The 17683-nt window shown below is 35.4% G+C and overlaps 1 protein-coding gene across 2 annotated transcripts in view; it reads right to left on the reverse strand.

Moving 5' to 3' along the window:
- NAA35 (N-alpha-acetyltransferase 35, NatC auxiliary subunit) overlaps positions 1-17683 on the reverse strand; it is an 87457-nt gene that overhangs the window by 51492 nt on the left and 18282 nt on the right. For both annotated transcript variants that reach the window (XM_089913053.1, XM_022558962.2), the window contains exons 7-11: positions 3396-3462; positions 3273-3316; positions 2015-2065; positions 1270-1353; positions 329-443 (exon numbers count right to left, since the gene is read on the reverse strand). In XM_089913053.1, coding sequence (XP_089769179.1) covers positions 329-443; positions 1270-1353; positions 2015-2065; positions 3273-3316; positions 3396-3462 — 361 coding nt within the window. The remainder of the gene's footprint in view (positions 1-328; positions 444-1269; positions 1354-2014; positions 2066-3272; positions 3317-3395; positions 3463-17683) is intronic.

Raw genomic sequence — 17683 nt, forward strand, 5'->3', positions numbered from 1 at the left:
CAGGGAAGACTGTGTAACGGAGCTGATGATCTCTCAAAGGAGTAAAAGGGGAGACGTGATTAAAAAAGAACGATTTACTGCTGACATCACAGCCTGATCACGAGACAGGGTAAAGATTCAGAACCCAAACAGTAAGATACAGGAGATGGCAAACTGGTCTAGAAAAAATTTAAAAAGAAGGTACCATAAACACTCTATATAAGTCTATGGAGCAAAACATTCCAAAGTCTGCATAGACTGACTTAACGGATATTTTAGAACAAACCAAACACTATATATGCTGGATGGGAAAGAACAAAAAAAGAGTAGGAGCAAAACAGACAATTACCTCCTTTTGTAGTATCATTCTGGGCCTGGATGCCATGATGCAATGAATTATGAATGGCAGAAAGAAGATCTGCTGCTTGAACCATCAATTTTTGAGCTTCTGCAACAGCACTGGTCTAGCAAATAAATCACCAAAAACATTCTTACATATTCTTTCACTGAAAGATATACATTAAATAGGAAAATCCTATAAACAATAATGAAATTAAATGCTTGCTGTAATGACATTGGTTTTCACAAACTATTCACTTAATATAGGATGCCCAGATCCTGTTAGGATAGAAATAATTTTTTTACCCATATCTATACATTGTAGGAGCCATTAAAGAACAATAGGAAACATTTCTGGTTTATTCTACTAATCTCATGTTTAAAAAAAAAAAAGAGAGATGCAATCAACTAGAAAATGGGAAATTGCAACATTCCTACTAAATCATTCATCAAGGTGAAATTTCAAAAAAAGAACAGAATTACAGAAGTTAGTAAAGGTTGGATCTCTACTTACCACTTATTAACTATTCACAAATTAGTCTATAATTTACTTAGAGTTAATGCAATATACAAAAATATTCACCATTTATTCCACACAAATCTAAGTTAATTATTTAACTGAATGAAAGAGGCCTACCTAAAACTCTCATTTTTAACTTCTCCAATTCACAATAACTACCCAGAAGCAATTTCAGCTTCTGTTATTTTACCAACTAATACGTAATATGTTATTTTTATATCAACAACAGACATGGACATGTTATGGAGCAGAATGTAAAATTCATGTGACTTTTGGAGAAAATCAGGGATACTCTGATGTAAACACACCAAATGCTGAGTGCTGTATATGTGTGCATATACATTTCAATGGAAAAGTCTCAGAACTACCAAAATAAAGCATTCCATCGAAAAAAAAACCACTAAAATTTAGATTATAGTAAATACCCTTACCTCTTTCTTAGTAAAAGCTATAAGCACTGTCAGTAACACTCGAGTAAATTTCACTCTGCTGAATACTGCTAAACACTGTTGGTGCTAAAAAACAAGAAAGGACTAAAAGTTAAAAGATGCAAAGTCTGTCAAAGAAATTTCATTTTAAAATATAGTATTTTAAGTCCTAAATCTCAGTGTTAATAACTTACTATTGAATACATTACAAACACCTTCACTTATAGTCTTTTAAATGTCTGAAAAATGAGCTGCAGAAAACATAATAAAACAAAGCCTATTTTATTGAAATAGAAATACATAATAAAGCTTATGTGTCAAGAGCACTGATTTTTCCCTAAGTCAGGAGTTACACTATTATTTCAAAACTGATTTAATTAACATTTTTAAAAGGACTGATAAAAAGGTGCTTTAAGCAGAGTCAGAAAATTTAGGATCTTAACAAAGGTTTGACAACATTTAATACTGTGTAAGTTCTTGAATTCTGCCAACTTTTGGTGGATCATGTTAAAAAAAAAATCATTTTTTTCTTCCTACCTCACAGGAATATTGAAGAGCTTTGAAATCATGTATTTGAAAGAGCTGTATTATAATTCTATCAAAATAAATACAAGGGAAATAAACTCCCTTGCAATGTCCAATTTGTAAAGAAATACCTTAAAAAGGGCTTCCATAAATTATAACGTAGTTCATAAAACTACAACATTAACTTCTCTGATATTATCTACCAGAAAATAAGTTCAATTACTTCTAGTTCAACTTCTGGATCTCTTTCTTCTCCCTGTCGACTTCGAGTACTCTAAAATTTTAAAAAAGGTACATTAAAACACACACAAACCTGTAAAAGCATTAGATTACAATTATACAAGGTAAAGCAATAAATTAATTTATTGAATATATGCAAGAATCTATTTGAAGAAAAATATTTGGAAGAAAAAAGCTGTATCAATTATTTATTTTCCTATCAATACTATGTACAGAAAGTTCATTTTGATATAAATTATGAAGATCACACAAAAGAATAAGGTATTAAAAACAGCAAAAGCAAAACAATGAAAAGCAGAAGCACATGGTACATAGTACTTCCTGCTTTTAAAAAATCTATTAACTGAAATTCCTGAAGCTCTCCAAACTAACCCTGTTAGAAAAAAAAGTAACCTATACAAAATCACATCATAAAGTCACATGGTAAATACTGATCAGTTCTATACTAAAATGCAAAACATCTTGTTAATACATGTGTTACATATGGTTGACTATTCTGACAAAATTCCAAGGCAGTACCCACAGGAAGATCTGGTAGATCGGGGTTCTAGCCCTGGAGCTGCCACTTACTAATGGCATGCCCTTAATAAGACTCAAGACAGGTTACTTAACTCTTTTCAGCTGTATTTTCTTCATCTAAAAGTACATTTTATTGCCTAATGCACTGAATAACTGTAAATATCTGATAAGACAATAATGCAAAATTGTTTTGACAACCATGCTGTGTTATACAGGTATAAAAAAACAGAAGAAATGTAACTTTTTTTCATTTTTAATTTCTATGAGAACAAAATCATCAGGATCATCTGGTCAAAGGATGTCATTCATAGAAGGCTTTTAATCAGATTTGAGGAGCTTCCATTTACTGAGCTCTTCTGCTATGTTCTAGACAACTGCCCTAACTATTAATGATACAAAGGTGAAGAAGGTAGTCCTTACCTTCGAGGAATTTAAAATTCTAGAATCTTATGCTATTCTTAAAATAGCATACTAAAATTTTAAAACACTGGCAAAAAATTGAAAAACTTTGAAAGGGTTAAATTTTCAACACTTGAAAGTAACACTACTTCACCAGAAACCCCTCTAGCAGTGTTCTAATTCATTACCAAAAAACGGTACAGCATATATAAAGAAAGTTGGTGGTCCTACCTACACTAGCTATCTGTAATTAGCTAAAGTTAACCTGACATTTAGAAGAATATAAATATCCTATACCAAAGAAAAGAGAAAAAAATATATACCTTTACTCTTCTTTGCATGTCATCCTCCACATCTTTTAGCATGCCTAGAAAGAGAGACAATGATTTTAAAAGGAAACAAATCCAAATGTAAAATTTGTGAATTATATTTATAAATGGTTTTACCTGTAACTCGAAGATCTGTCACACTGTTGGCCATTTTAAATCCATAAGTCATTGACTGAAAATCTTCCTATACAGAAAAGCAATAATTAGGCCCTTGAACAGTAGCAAAACCTTTCATTATATTTCTCTTACAAAATCACTATTTGCTAATAAGAAAACAGTAATGGAATGTCACCCTAAATATTGCTATCATACATCCAAGCTATCTTTACAGGCATACCATTAAAACACCACATTCTAATGTTGTCTCTGTCCCCTTAATTTCAATTGCTGTCCTTAGGCTATTTAAACATACTTGCATTTAATATGTTCATTTGCAAAATAATGCTTATGATAATATCACAAATAATTCCCACTTACAAAGAATTCTCACATTCACAGGTGAACAATAAATATGTAATAATTACTATTTGCAAAATTTAAACAAGACTCTTCAAAACTTATATGTCATTTTACACACTGTTAGGCTAAAAGGTTAAGTCTTCTCAAACAGAATTACTCAGTGACAGCAAAACCACATTCCCGCTTCTGCCCATTGTAAAGAAAACAAATGATTCATACATGGATTCCCACTCCCAAAATCATTTAAAACACTGCTGGGATATTAGCAAATTAAGTGGTTTGCTGGATTCACTATGAAGAGTTTAATAATATCTGGCTGATTTCAGCTAAGAAGTTAGAAGTTCTATTAAAGGAGTGTTTCTGCCATATTACGATTCTTATAAAAATGTATATAAAAGCCTAATATAATGAAATAACAGATATTCACAGCAGTGGCCAGAACTATAGTGAGGTTTCTGGACTCTTAACAAAAACATTCAGTAAGCATGCAATTCATGTCAGGTACTATATCTGACAAACAGAAGTACAAACAATGTCTCTAGTCTGAAAGAACTCAGAATTGTATGCCTCACAGGACTGGGTCTTTCAAAAGTCTCAGGCTGTATTACAGAGCTATAAACTTATGCTCCAGATGAAGTTTATACTCTATCTCTACTTGGACATCAAACAGGATTCTCAAATTATACATGTCTAAATAGGAACTCTCCTAGTGTTTACCACATTGCTAAAAGGCACCCCCATCCTATTACTCAGGCTGAAAACCTGCATTTCAAGTCATCTTATTTTCCTGAAACCCATATCAGATCCATCAGAAAACACTGTAGGATCTATCTTCAAATTCTAATCACCAAGTCTGACTCCTTTCACAGCTATCTCCAGTTCAAGGATCCACCATCTTTCACTTCTATAACTGTCTCCAGACAGGTCCCCCACCTTCCACAACTGTCTGCTATATAATTTATTCACCACCAAAGGCCAAAGGGATTGTTTTAAGATAGGCCATTTCATGTCACTTTCTACTCAAAACTTTTCAGGAATTTTCTTCCTCACAGTAAAATCCCAAATTCCCCCATGGCCTCTAAGGCCCTCCATCATGTGGCCCTGGTCTCCCTCTCCAACCCCATTTCCTACCTACCACTCATCTCCATGTTCACTGCACTGCAATCACACAGGCCTTCTTGTTGTCTTCAAGCATATCAAACACATACTCTTCTCAGGACCTCTGTACCCACTGAAACCCCCTCCCCAAACTGATTTTCTTCAAAAGATTTACAAAGCTCCATCCCTTACTATATTCCAGCCTCTGTTTCAATGTCAATTTCTCATACGAGGGTTTACCCTGTGCATTCTCTCTAAAATAGCACCCTCCACCACTTTATATCCCCTTTCCCTACTTTACTTTTCTTCACAGAACTTGTCACCACCTGACATTATATATGTAATTTGTTTACTTACACACTGACTATTTGTCCCAAGGAATGCATAATCTCTGAGCTCAGGGCTTTGTTGTATTCATGCTTTATCTTAGAATAAATAGGGCTTAGAATAGTGCTTGGCACAGAGTACTATTCAAACCTATTTGTTGAAGGAATGATGAGCTACTTCAGGGCAGGGGCCATTTGGCCGTTAACCTTACTAAGAACATCAGGCTGGTTACAAGTTACATTGAGGAGTGGTGGAGACTGTGGCAAATGAGAGAACATACATGTCATCTAAAGGAAGTAGGCCGCTGCTTACCCTCTTATGGTCATGAATGAATACAGCACTAGTTTGGTACGGTCTCCTAGGTTTTCAGAACAAAAACCTAATTTAATGTAAAATCATCAGATTTTTTAATGTTACCAAGTTTTAAAAAATTAAGTAGTCCAACACTGTGTAGAAAAAACAAAACGGGAAAAAAAAAGCAACCTGTAAGCCCTATCTGTGGACCCTTAAGTTTGCCAAGAAGAGTCTAAGGAAAAGCATTCATCTGGGAGACTATCACAGGTCTGTGTAATAAATACAAACCTCAGTAACAAGAACTTAATCTAAGTCATTGGAGGTCTGAAGCAGAAGAGTTATGTCAACAGATGCTGCCATTAAAATATCACTACTGAAACTCTGTGGACTTAAGGAGGACAAAAATCAAAGTAAACCCAGAGAGACCAGATACTGGATACCACCCAACACTCGAAGCAGGAGCTGATGATGAACGGGACTGATACCATAACCAGAAATGATGAGAAGTTGTTGAAATCAGGATATATTTAAAAGGTAAAGCCAACATGATGTGCTGAAGAACTGAGTATGAGGTAAACTGTAGTACAATCAAGGGTTTTCAGTCTGAGCAACTAGTAAATTATGATGCCATTTACTCAGATGGGGCAGTTTGGGAGGAGCAGGTTTAAGGGGCAGAAATGGAACACAATTTTAACTATATTAAGTTTGTATTTCCTTTGGTCATCCAAGGGAAGATTTCAGGAAGGCACTTGCTTGAGTCTGAAAGTCAGAGGAGGAAATCAGGATTAGCGATATCAATTTGGACTTCATCAGCTTATAGTTGGTATTAAAAGCCACAGAACTAGAGGAAATCAACCCAGGGAGAGCCCAAGAGAACTGGAGATCTACAGGAGCAAGCACAGGAAATGGACTAGCCAGTGAGAAAGAAAGAAATCCAACAGATTGTCATAATAGGAAGATAAGAAGCAAGTATTTCAAAAAGTGGTCAGTTGAGTCTAATGAAGCCGACAGGCTGAAGAGGGAGGAGTGAGAACACTGGATTTAGCAAGACGGATATCATTAAGGAGCTTGCTAAAACCAGTTTCTGTAGTGGTAGAAGAATGTCCAATTGGTGTGGGTGAGAAGAGAAAGTAAAATAATATTAACAGCTCATTCAAGGAGTTTTTGGTACATATAGGGTAGCAGAGAAATGAGACTGTAGATATAAGGAGCCATGGCATCAAGGGAACTGCGGTGTTTTGGTTTTAAATTGAGTCATGTAAAAACATGTTTATATGCCAGTAAGAATAATCTAGTAGAGAAGGATACAGCAGTAACACAATACAAAGAAAGGGATACTAACTGCAGTAGGCTAGAGGGGAGGGAATCTAGAACACAGTGGAGGGGCTGAGAGCTTAGAATGTCACAGGGATACTTTCGTTTTAACAACAACAGTGTGGATACCATAACAGGTTAGCATTTGTGATAATGAGAAGATGGGATACTTCTAATTACATCTGACTGTATCTAATATCCCATTATGGTAGAAAGCAAGCTGACAGTGAGAGTTGGCACTGGAGGTCTGAGAAGTAACAGATGGGGAAAAGTTACCTTAGAGACTAGAAAAGCAAGTGTGCTACGGAAGTGTTGTAGGATAGGATTGTCTCTAGTGTTGAGTGCCCATCTGAGACTTGCAGTCCTAAAATTAAAGTGAGAACAGACACACAGATGTGAATTTTCCCCAGCTGCCTTCTGTTGTTTGGGTGCAAGAAAGCAATTTTAGCACTAACTGGGCCATGGAAATGAGAACGTGAGGAAAGTAACAGAGAAAACTAAAGCGACAGCACCTATGAATTGGAGGTCTCTATGGCACTAAAGGGCAGAAGGAATAGGGGAATCCAAGTAAGTGGTATGGATCAAAGGATAGTTTGATATCCTTTGATATAGTTTGATAGCTTGATATCAAGATTTTAGAGGTGAGTAATTAGTAGGGAAAAAATTTTGTCCATTTCTGAGCAATGGACAAATCATTTTCTGAGCACCCTATGATGGCTGGTATAGGCTAAACACCAGGGATACAATGGTAAAATACTATCACTGCAATTATAGAGCTTATTATCCAGGGACAGAAGTAAGGTGTCTTGACAGATAAAGCCCATGTTCTTCACTTGTACTCTACAATATCTTTACAATACTACCAAGATATAACTGCAGAAAATTATAAGGGATATTTAGCATTCTATAAAACACAGCATTTAAAACAATGCAGCCCTGCAAAGAAATTTAGAATAGTAAATATTTACAATCATAACTGTAACAGAACACCCAATATCAGAATTGAATGTGATTTCACCAAAGCAGTAATCTTGATTGTACTAATATTCTAATTAAGTAAAACTGTTTCAATTGCTTCTAAAACTTAATAGTCACAATGTATTAGTTGTGATTTATTACTGCTTTAAACATTCATTTCACAGATAAAATACTTCGCATAAATATTTCAGGGGCTCCTAAAATAATCTGATTCATTCAACTAAAATTTGAGTACCTACCACAGACCAGATACTGGGTAACCTAGTAAGGGTACAAGTAAGGGCAAAACATGAGCACAGATAATTCAGATTAGGACTTGAAACAATTTAAATGTCCATTAGTAAGTGGCTTGTAATTTATTGTACATACAGTGGAATACTACTGCTGCTGCTGCTCCTACAACTACTAATAGCAGCTAATGTTATTAAGTGCTTATCAGGTGCCAGGCATTGTTCTAAACATTTTACTTGTTAATTTGTTAATCCTCACAATAATGCTCTAAGGTGGGTACTTTTATAAACTACATTTTATAAATGAGGAAACTGAGGCATAGGAAGTTTAAATTCTGAAAAACCACAGAGCTAGTAAGCGACAGAGTAAGAACACAAACTTATGTGGTCTCACTCCCCAGAGGCTTTTCTAATTTTTATTCTGAAAAAAATTCAGATCACAAAAATAGTAAAGAGAAGTCCCATGTTGCCTTCACCCATATGATAACATTAAACCACATTTACATTATAATTCTCTATTTTTCTTCCCTGAAACCTTTGAGACTAGGTTGCAGACTATGATACCCCTTTATCTGTAAATGTCAGTGTGATTTTATAAAAACAAAAATCATTCTTTTACAAAACCACAATACAATTATCACATCAGGAAACTGACGTCTCTTTAACCTGGAACACTTCTTTTGTCCTTGTCTTTCATGCCCTGACATTTTAGAACAGTACAAGCCAAAGTTATTTTGTGTATGTCCCTCAATATGGGTTTGTCTTATGTTTTTCCGAAATTCAAATCAATTTAATATTTGATAGGATATTTGACCGGAATACCACAGAAGTGATGTTGTGTCCTTCTTAGATCACTGAATCTGGAGACACATGGTGTTGACTTATCCCATTACTGGTGGTTAATTCTGGCCACTTGGCTAAGATACTAAGTGTCTACACTGTAAACTTATCATTTTCCCTTTTGTAATTAATAAATGTCTTGTGGGATGACACATTGAGGCTAGGTACAAATCCTGTGTCTCATTACACTTTTGTCTACTAGTTTGAGCATCCTTTGATGATTCATGCCAGAAATAGTTCTTCAAAATCTGTATTCTCAACACGATGCAATGCAAATAAAAACAATGAGGTAGATCTACCTACATGTGCTGGTATGTGCAGAAATCTATTCTCTATACTCTGTGGGAAAATGCAAGTTGCAAACAGTCTACATAATTCCATCATGTTAAGTAAAATACACATGGGTACATACATAAAAAACACTTGGAAAGATATACATCAAACGGATAATAGTGTTTACTCTTTGCCAGACAAGCCAAGAACTTTTATAGTTTCATTTATTTACTGTTGTATTAGAAATATGCTCGGCTGCAAGTAAGAGAAAAATCCAACTACATTGACTTAAGTGATACAGATTTACAGCATGCCAAATAACATGAACATTAGAATATTAGAAAGTAATCTTTCTTTCGGCTCCACTATCCTAAGCTTTTAGATTTTTACATCTGTCACTTCATGTTCACAAAATGAAGCAGTACCTCCAAACATCACATCCATATTCAAGCGGTATACTAAGAGTAAGAGGGAATGCTATAATAATTACACCAGGACAAAAGGTGTCAGGCAGGACTGCTCTATGCAAACCAGCATGTACAGACACTAGCTATGACAGAAGAACATGCTAAAGAACAACAGAGAACAAAACTGAAACCTGGGGAAGTCAGGAGATTGGGATACAAGTTTAAAGATAAGTAAGACTCTGCCCTAAAAGGGTAAGGAGAAGAGAAAAGGCCAAGGGGTCAGAAGCAACATCCTGTGCACGAACATGGGATAATGAAAGAGAATAACATATAGGACCAGCTGAAGAATAAAATGCCAGGGGAGAAGAAAAAGGTATACAGGCATACCTTATTTTACTATATTTTACTTTATTTCACTTTGCAGATACTGCATTTTTTAAAAAACAAATTGAAGGTTTGTAGCAACCCTGCATTGTCAGATGATGGTTAGCATTTTTTAGCAATAAGGTATTTTTTAATTAACGTATGTACATTGTTTTTTTAGACATAATGCTGTTTCACTTAATAGACTACACTATAGTAAATATAACTTTAACATGCACTGGGAAACCAAAAAATTCGTGTGACTCGTTTTATCGCAATATTTGCTTTATTGTGGTGGCCTGGAACCATACCTACAATATCTCCAAGGTACGCCTGTAATAAATACCACAATGAAGTATCACCTCACACCCATAAGAATGGTGATCATCAAAAAGGCAAGGGATAACAAATGCTGGCTAGGATGTGGAGAAAAAGTAACCCTTGTGCACAGTTAGTGGGACTGTAAACTGGTTCAATCACCGCGGAGAACAGTATGGAGGTTACCCAAAAAATTAAAATTAGAACTACCATCCAATCCAGCAATCCCATTAATGGGTATGTGTATATCCAAAGGAAATAAAAACAGGTAACCAAAGAGACATGCACTCTAATGTTTATTGCAGCATGATTCACAAAAGCCAAGGTATGGAAACAACCTAAGTGTCCATCAATGAATGAATGGATAAAGAATATGTATATTTATACAATGAATAATATGCAGCCATAAGAAAAAAAGGAAATTCTGCCATTTGCAGCAACATTAATGGACCCTGAGGACATTATGCTAAGTCAGACAGAGAAAGACAAACACTGTATGATCTCTCTCATATGTGGAATCTAAAAAAACCAAAATCGTAAAAGCAAAGAGTAAAATGGTGTTTACCAGGGGCTAGGGGTGGGGGAATTGGGAAGATGTTGTTTAAGGGTACAGACTTGCAACTAGTCGATTAGTAAGTCCTAGAAACCTAATATACAGTACAGTGATTACAGACAACAAAACTATTATAAACATTAAACTTGCTAAGAGACTCCATTTTAATTGTTCCCAACACTAGAAGAAATGACAATTACGTAACACAATAGAGGTGTTAGCTAAGGCTACTATGGCAATCATTTTGCAATATAAATGAATCAAATTAATATGCCATACTGCTTAAACTTATACAATGTCGTATGCCATATAACTCAATAAAAAAATTAAGAAGTAATAAAAAATGAGTAATAAAATTGGGGCCAGATGATAAAAAGAGATACTCTAAGGGTTTTGAATTTTATCATGTAGGCAGTAGAAACAATGGACTTTTGGTTAAATGAGGTATTTCCACTACACCTCTTGAAATCATCAGTAATGAAAATTTTGAACTCCAAAGAACAAAGAAGACAGAATGGAAGACAACATTCAAGACATATAAGGCAATTTTTGGAAGATGCCAAGTAATTGGACAACAAGAGAAGCCACTGCAATGAGAAGCCTGCACACAGCAACTGAAAAGTAGCCCCTGCTCGCTGCAACTAGAGAAAGCCTGCGCGCAGCAACAAAGACCCAACACAGCCAAATATAAAATAAATTTAAAAAAAAAAAGAAAAAGATGTAGGGCTAGAGGAATAAGAAGCTGGATGTCTAAGAAAGGAGCTCTTAGACTCCCATCCTCACTGTGCACAGCAAAGTGATATGCCTATCATTTTATTCCCAGCACTTGCCACAATGTCCAGCATATGCTAATGAAATCAATAAACAGATAGTACAGACTAAGGATAGGCAAATTTTTTCTTAAAGGGCCAGGTTATATATATTTTATGCTTTGCAGACCAAGTGGCAAAACAGAGAATACTGAGTATGCACTTATATAACTATATAAATGTAACCATTTAAAAGGAAAGAAAATATTCTTAGCTCAAGGACCATAAAAGACACAGGCAGCAGGGCTGGTCTGCAGGCTGTAGTTTGCCAAGGACTTTCTGAGGGTTTAGATGCAGGGTACAGGAGAAAGAGAAGAGTTAAGGATGATACCCAGGTTTTTGGTCTGCGCAACTAGAAGAATGGAGTTCCATTTGCTAAGACTGAGAAGACTACAGAAGAAAGAAGTTGGAATTAAGGCGAAAACCAGCAGCTTCATTTTGGAAATGTTATGTATGACATCCTAGTGAGAATGTAGGAATAGGCAGCAGCATATATGAATATGACATTTAGGGAACAAGCCTAGGTTAAGAATATAAATTTGGCCTCATTAGCAGAGACAGAATTTAAAAGTATGAAACTGCATGAGATCATCAAGAGTATAGATAAAGAAGTGTAAAGACTGAGCCTGAGTCACACCAATGTTTAGAGCTGTGTGCCACATAACTACCGAGCACTTGAAATGAGACTAGTTCAAACTGGGATATGCTGTAAGTGTAAAATACATACCAGATTGAGAATATTCAGTATAAAAAAAAGAATTCAAAATATTTCATTAATATTTTTTCCCCAAAATATCTGGACCAATTTATTCTCTCTCCAACAGTGAAAAGAAGTATCCATTTTAGGGACTTCCCTGGTGGTCCAGTGGCTAGGACTCCGTGCTCCCAATGCAGGGGGCCCGGGTTTGATCCCTGGTCAGGGAGCTAGATCCCGCATGCCACAACTAAAAGATCCTGTGTGCCACAACTAAGACCCGGCACAGCTAAATAAATAAATAAAGATTAAAAAAAAAAAAAAAGAACTGTCCATTTTATTGCTCTGTTGCAAGCTTCAGGTTGTCTCAAATTTATACCCATTTATTTCACAGGCCAAAAAAATGATATCTAGTTTTAACATGCATTTTTGGATCATTAGTGAGTTGTTTAAAAAAATTCTTTTCCCACAATTTTGTAAGCCATATGCATTTCCTGTTTTGTAAATTGTCTCTTCCCCCACTTCTAAGGTCCAGTGGCAGGCAGATAATACCCTACAATTAGTGTCTTGCCCAGCTTTCCATAGAAGTGGGTAGTAATACTAAATAAAAAACAGATGTGATACTACTATGGATTGGTATCCTCCACACAGGATACCCTATGCAGCTAGGGTCATTAATATTTTTAAACTGATTATATATTGAAGTATTATTTTAGATATATAGGGCTAAGTAAATAAAATGTTATTAAAATTAACTTTACCCACGGTTACTAGAACATTTTAAATTATGTATGTGGCTTGCATTATATTCCTATTGGATACTGCTGGTTTAGAGAATGAGATGACAAACAAGAACAACCAGTGAGATGAGAAACCAGAAAATAATTTGTTTCAAAGATGGAGTGATCAACTATGTCAAAATCTTCTGATAGGTCGAGTTTAAGACCAAACATTAACCACTGGGTTTAGCAACACTGAGGTCTCTGATGACCATAATGTCACAATTTTGGTGGAACACATGTTCAAAGCCTGACTGGAGTGGATTCAACAGAGAAGAGGAGAGAACCAGAGACAGTGGGTATGAACACCTCTTAAGGATACTGGCTGAAAAGAAGAACTGAGATATGGGCAGAAGCTGAGGGACAAGACTATGCCATGAAACGGTATTTCTGAGATTAACATGAATAAAGCATGTTTGTATGCTGATAGAAATGATCCAGTAGAGCAGCAAATTCATTACGCAAGGGATAAAGGTGAGAATTGGTAGACCAATGTCTTTGAATATAAGACTGAGTATGGAATCTAAGGCGCAAGCAGAAGGGATCACTCTTAGGAGCAGAGAAATTTCAACTACATAACAGAAGGGCAGCAGAAAAGAGGTCACATATGCAGGTAGGTGGGAAGACTGCTTCCGTTTATTCAGTGCAATAGAAAGGCAGGTCATTTGCTTCAAGTGAGGATGGCCAAAGTGTTAGAAGTTTGAGGGGAGTGGAGTGAATGAACTAGGGAGATGTAATGATTGCTAGGGAGCACTGAGGGCCTACATGCAGTTACTGGTGATGAAATGGTAGTAGGACCAATCAGTGGAAATGCATTTTTTTCCAGTCACACTGAGATGTGCAGGTAGGCAAAGGGTTAGATTCAACTAGAATTGAGGTATAACAAGGCAAGAGAGGAAGGGAGCTGAAAGTATATGCAAGGGAATGACTGTAATAAAGGATGATGATACTTAAATTTGGAAAAGAGGGTCAAGAGGTTAGTAACAATGAAGCAATGATATAAATAAACTGAAGTCCAAATAGGAGTGAAGAACTCTAGGAATCAGAACACAAGTAATTTAGAAACAGAGGTGGTGGTCTAAGAACGGGATGCTTTAAACTTCAAAGATCATTAAGGGGTTTCAAAGACTAATCTAAGGTATGGTCATTAAAAAGAGAAATCCTAAATGCTTCTAAAGAGAAAACATGAGTCGCATATCAAGAATCAGGATGGTAACACTGGGATTACAAATCAGTGGAACAATGCCTTCAAAATGCTTATTTTCCAGCCTAGAAATCCATTACAGCCAAACTATCAATCACGTGTGAGGGCAGGGAAGACATTTTCAGACATGCAAGGTCTCAAAGAAAAATTCCCTCCCTGTCTCCCCGAAGAAACTGAAGACACTGCACAAAGTAATAAACTAAGAACAATAAAGGCACGAGATGCAGGTAACTAGGGATCTAACAAAAAGAGAGGGAAATGGAATTCCCAGGAGAATGGTGCAGAGAAACCTGGGATGACAGCTGTGCAGTGGGCCTAGAAAGCAACTGACCCAGCCTGAAGCTAGAGAACAAAGAACTTCAAGAAGAGCATTTCAAAACAAAAATTATAAATTACCTGATATATATATATATATAGATATAGATGTTTATATACACGATGAAATATATGGATTACCTGATGTGTTTAATAATAATGGGAAAGGAAGAATTAAGGAAAAGTACACATAAAACTAAGCAAGCCAAAAAGAAGAGGTAGTTATTACCTTCAAGAAAAAAAAAATTTGTATGAGGAAAAAAAAGCATACACTACTCTGGCTCACCTGTCATTAATATATATACAATCACAATAATGTTAGAATTGAATGATTTAACCACAAAGTGAATTACTATTTGAAGTGAGGAGGAGGTAATGTATGAATGCTAAACATATGCTAAAAATGTGCTGCTATACTATAGCTAAAAACTGATAAACCCTTAAACCCAGAAACTAGAATATAAGCCTATTATACAGAAACACAGAAGTAGATAGTAGAAAAAGGTAAAAGAATTGAATATTATTATGAATGGATAAGGAAAGAGCAGAGCACTATAATTTTTTCATTGTAAGTCTTGTGGGCTATTCGATTTTGTATACTATGTACAAGTATTATTACTTTTATTAAAATACACACCCTAGTGAAAACTTTCAAATAGCAAAACTGAACATGACCAGATATCTTTAAGAAGATATCTTTAAGAAGATAACTGATGGTCAAGTGGAGAATGGACTAGAGGGAAAAGACTAGGCCAGAAAGTAGAATTCAGAAACTCTCACAGGAGCCTAACCTAAAGCTGACAGGGGCATGAACTAAAGCAGGAACAATGAGAGGGAAGAAAAAACAGTGCCCAGATTCAAGACACTTGCAAGGTAAAAGGATCTGGATGTTGGAGGTTAAAAAAAGTAATCAAAGATAACACTAAAGACACCATTTTACAAGATACAGAATCCAAGAGGAAAAGCCACCTGATGGGGGAACTGTGGTTCCCATTTGCACATGAGCAAGATATTGAGAAAGAAACATCTTTAGGCAACTGAAAACGTCTCCAGTTCAGGAGTAAAAACAAAGCAGAGACAAAATACATAATCATTTAGGAACTTCTGAAGCATCCATTTCAAACAAGCAAATTATTTAAGTCGCTCTTATTTATTCATCACCAGGCCTCTTAAGGATTTTACTAGATCAATTTTTTTTTTAATTATTAAAACTGAGACAAATTTATCTGGAAAATCTGAAAAGTTTAGCAAAACAGGAAAAATATCATCTTTCCAGCCTAGGAGCTAACTTTTGTTTATGTTTCTTTTCAGTTTTATTTTTACATAATTGATTACATTGTGTGCTGCCTTCTTAATCTTTTAAAGTATGCCTTTTTCCATGATATTACTTTGTCATCACTATATATTCATTACATGTAATCAATTATGTGTAATAAATTAACCATAATTTATTTCAACCATAACACTAATGGTGGCATTTTGATTGATACCAATTTTCACTATTAAAAACAATGATTAATGTATTTGGGCATAAAGTGTCCACATTTCTAATAATTTCTTTAAGACTGAGTTCTAGAGGTGAACTAAGTAGTTGAAATGGTGTCAATATGTTTAAGACTCTTGATATATACACTGCTAAACTGTTTTCCAAAACAGCTATGCTAATGCATACCCCCCCACTATTAAAAAAAAAAAATGTGCCAACATATTGCATCCTTACCTACATTGAATATTCTCATTTTAAAAACTTTGTAGATGAAAAGTGAACTGATTATTATTTTGTTTTTCTTGGATTACACTGAGCCTAAATTTTTAAAATATTATGGCCATTTGATAACCTTCCTCTATGAATGGGCTATTTATTTTATTGCGCATTTATTCATTCGGGTTTTAGTGTTATGCTTTATTTGAATGGGATCTTAATACATAAAAATTGATTATTTTGTTGTCTATATTTTTCCTAAGACTTTTTTCTATCAGTTTTCTTCCTATTAGTCCTTTCCTTTAGGACTTCTCCCATCTCTTAGTAAGTCCTTCATCCAGAGACTATATAGAAATTTGACTGATTACTTCTATCACAAAAAAAATTTTTTAGTTTATTTAAAAAGAAATACATGCACATAATAAAAATTCCAATAGTAAAAACAAGTATATACCCTGACCCTCAAATACCCTAGTTATCTTGTGTATGAAGATTTAACTACCTATCTCTTTAGAAAAAAGAAAACAAAAACAGTAGCAAGCTACACATGCTTTTCTACACCTGACTTATTTTACATTAATTTGGAGATCTAATCTCATCTGTGTAAGTAAGCCTACCTCCTCCTTTGTAAAGGTTACACAGCACTTACTTGGCTGCATGAATGTAGTGTCATTTAATGAGTCTCCTACTGATGGACTTTAGTTACTACAATTAATGTCCTTGTACGTAGACCTTTGGGGATAAGCACAAATATATTTATAGGCTAAATTCCTAAAAGTGAAACTGCTGAAACAAGACATGCATTTTAAGTCACAGATATTACTAAACTGCTCTTTTAAAAAGTTGTATGAATTTACACTCCCATCAAAAAATGTACAAATCTTGCTTATAATGGAATCCTGTCCTAACTAATAAATGTGGAGGAAGTGCTAGAGTTCAAAATCATCATTTTGCAGCCAACACAGTCAGGATTAGTCCAAGCAAGTACCATGAATGGATACTAAATATACAGGGAGAGACTTTAATGAGCAGGATATTTATATGATCTTAAAGTGTTTCCCTACAGATTGCTTATTATGTATGCAAGGTTAGATATAGTAACCATATGGGAACGTAAACTGGTACCGCCACTATGGAAAACAGTATGGAGGTTCCTCAAAAAACTAGAGTTGCGGGTTTCCCTGGTGGCACAGTGGTTGAGAGTCCACCTGCCGATGCAGGGGACACAGGTTCGTGCCCCGGTCCGGGAGGATCCCACGTGCCACGGAGCAGCTGGGCCCATGGGCCATGGCCGCTGGGCCTGCGCGTCCGGAGCCTGTGCTCCGCAACGGGAGAGGCCACAACAGTGAGAGGCCCGTGTACCGCAAAACAAAAACAAAAACAATGTAAATCAATTATACTTCAGTAAAATAAAATTTTTTTTAAAGTAACCATATAGCAATCAGAAA

This window comes from Delphinapterus leucas, chromosome 6, assembly GCF_059928025.1.
Source record: "Delphinapterus leucas isolate spDelLeu-1000000601 "Yukka" chromosome 6, BTC_Dleu_Yukka2, whole genome shotgun sequence".
Taxonomy (NCBI): domain Eukaryota; kingdom Metazoa; phylum Chordata; class Mammalia; order Artiodactyla; family Monodontidae; genus Delphinapterus; species Delphinapterus leucas.